At 53.8% G+C, this 1,872-nt stretch overlaps 1 protein-coding gene across 1 annotated transcript; it reads right to left on the reverse strand.

Annotated features, from left to right (window-relative positions):
* Positions 1 to 462: 462 nt before the first annotated feature.
* Positions 463 to 1,443, reverse strand: LOC143171586 (olfactory receptor 14A16-like). Its single transcript, XM_076360638.1, has one exon. The coding sequence runs from the start codon at positions 1,441 to 1,443 to the stop codon at positions 463 to 465; it is 981 nt and encodes a 326-aa protein (XP_076216753.1).
* Between the last annotated feature and the right edge of the window lie 429 nt (positions 1,444 to 1,872).

The raw sequence follows: 1,872 nt of genomic DNA on the forward strand, positions 1-1,872 counted from the left end.
CCCTCCAAATTCATTTCCAGAATGAATTCATTTCCACTATATGCCATCCGTCCTGTCATATGTGAAGCAGCCTGTGGAATTAACCGGGAGCCCATGCACCATCTCCACTGCCATCGGACACAAAGAAGAGAGCTTTGAAAACCAGAACTTTCGGTCCAGTGGAACACAATCATACCACAAGCTTAACCCCAATCTTAGGGAGAACACAAGGAGAAAAGACTCTTTAAAAGACCAATTCCTTGGACATTGTCTTGGCAGCAGCTTTGGAGAAAGAGCTCAGCCTGCAAGCACGTCACCTGGGAGATACCCTTTTACTGAAGAGCTGCATGTGGACAGGTCACATCTGACACAGTGTTGTCCAAGGGTCAGACACGACAGGATCAAGCCTCAAGAGAAGCAGTATAAACCCAGAAAATTATCTAGAAGTAGGATGATCACAAGGGAGAACAGCAGACTCCCGGCCTAAGATAAATTCTGGGAAATGTGCAGAGAAGGGGAGGCAGGGTATTGCCAGTGAAACAGTGCCCATTGTGCCAGTTTCCATAGGGCATCCTTGAGCTCCTGATTCCTCATGCTGTAGATGAGCGGGTTCACTGCTGGAGGCACCACCGAGTACAGAAATGACACCACCAGGTCCAGGGATGGGGCAGCAATGGAGGGGGGCTTCAGGTAGGCAGACACTGCAGTGCTGAAAAACAGGGAGACGACAGCCAGGTGAGGGGGGCACGTGGAAAAGGCTTTATGCTGTCCCAGCTCGGAGGGGATCCTCAGCACGGCCCTGAAGATCTGCACGTAGGACAGCACAATGAAAACAAAACACCCAAATGCTAAACAGGCACTAAGCACAAGAAGCCCAACCTCCCTGAGGTAGTCTGACTCTGAGCAGGAGAGCCTGAGGATCTGGGGGATTTCACAGAAGAACTGGTCCAGGGCATTGCCTTGACAGAGTGGTAGTGAAAATGTATTGGCAGTGTGAAGCACGGCATACAAAAACCCACTGCCCCAGACAGCTGCTGCCACGTGGACACAAGCTCTGCTGCTCAGCAGGGTCCCGTAGTGCAGGGGTTTGCAGATGGCAACGTAGCAGTCATAGGCCATGGCAGTGAGGAGAGAACAGTCTGCTGAGATAAAGAAGACTAACAGAAAGAGCTGGGCAGCACATCCTGGGTAGGAGATGGCCCTGGTGTCCCACAGAGAATAGGCCATGGCTTTGGGGAGAGTGGTGGAGATGGAGCCCAGGTCGCGGCGGGAGAGGGTAAGGAGGCAGAAGTACATGGAGGTATGGAGTCGGTGGTCATAGACTACAGCGGTGATGATGATGCCATTGCCCCGGAGGGCAGCCAGGTGGATGCCCAGGAAGAGCCAGAAGGTCAAGAGCTGCAGCTCCTGTGTGTCTGTGAATGCCAGGAGGAGGAACTCGGTGGTGGAGCTGCCGTTGGACATCTGGTCCTGTTGGGCATCAGCACAGTCCATGGAGGAAGACAGTAAAATGTTTAGGTTAGACTACTCTGAACAAAATCTACTTCATTTTTCCTAGTGTCCTGCTGTGTGGGAGGGGAGATCAGGGGCTTGCTCCGGGGAAGGTGTCCGGCATGTCAGGGGATGGCAGGGAGCTGCCCAGATCCCCCTTCCCCTGGCATTTCTGGGAGCAGCTCTCCTCTCACTCCCCGACTACATACGCCGCCTGGAGCTGTCCCTGCCAGCAGCTCTTTCTCTGTCCCCACATCTCCTCCCTGTCAGTGCTCACAGACTCCATCCAACCTGCTGTGTGCCTAGCTCTGCCCTGCAGACCCCTCTTGGCAGCAGGGCACCGCACAGGGTCATCTCTCCGTGTGCAGGGTCTAAGGAGCAGCTCAGAAAAGTCCTAACCAG

This window comes from Aptenodytes patagonicus, chromosome 28 (assembly GCF_965638725.1).
Source record: "Aptenodytes patagonicus chromosome 28, bAptPat1.pri.cur, whole genome shotgun sequence".
Classification (NCBI taxonomy): domain Eukaryota; kingdom Metazoa; phylum Chordata; class Aves; order Sphenisciformes; family Spheniscidae; genus Aptenodytes; species Aptenodytes patagonicus.

Excerpts from the sequence above, each read along its gene's own strand:
- LOC143171586 (XM_076360638.1), bottom strand. The coding sequence starts at position 1,443 with ATGTCCAACGGCAGCTCCACCACCGAGTTCCTCCTCCTGGCATTCACA.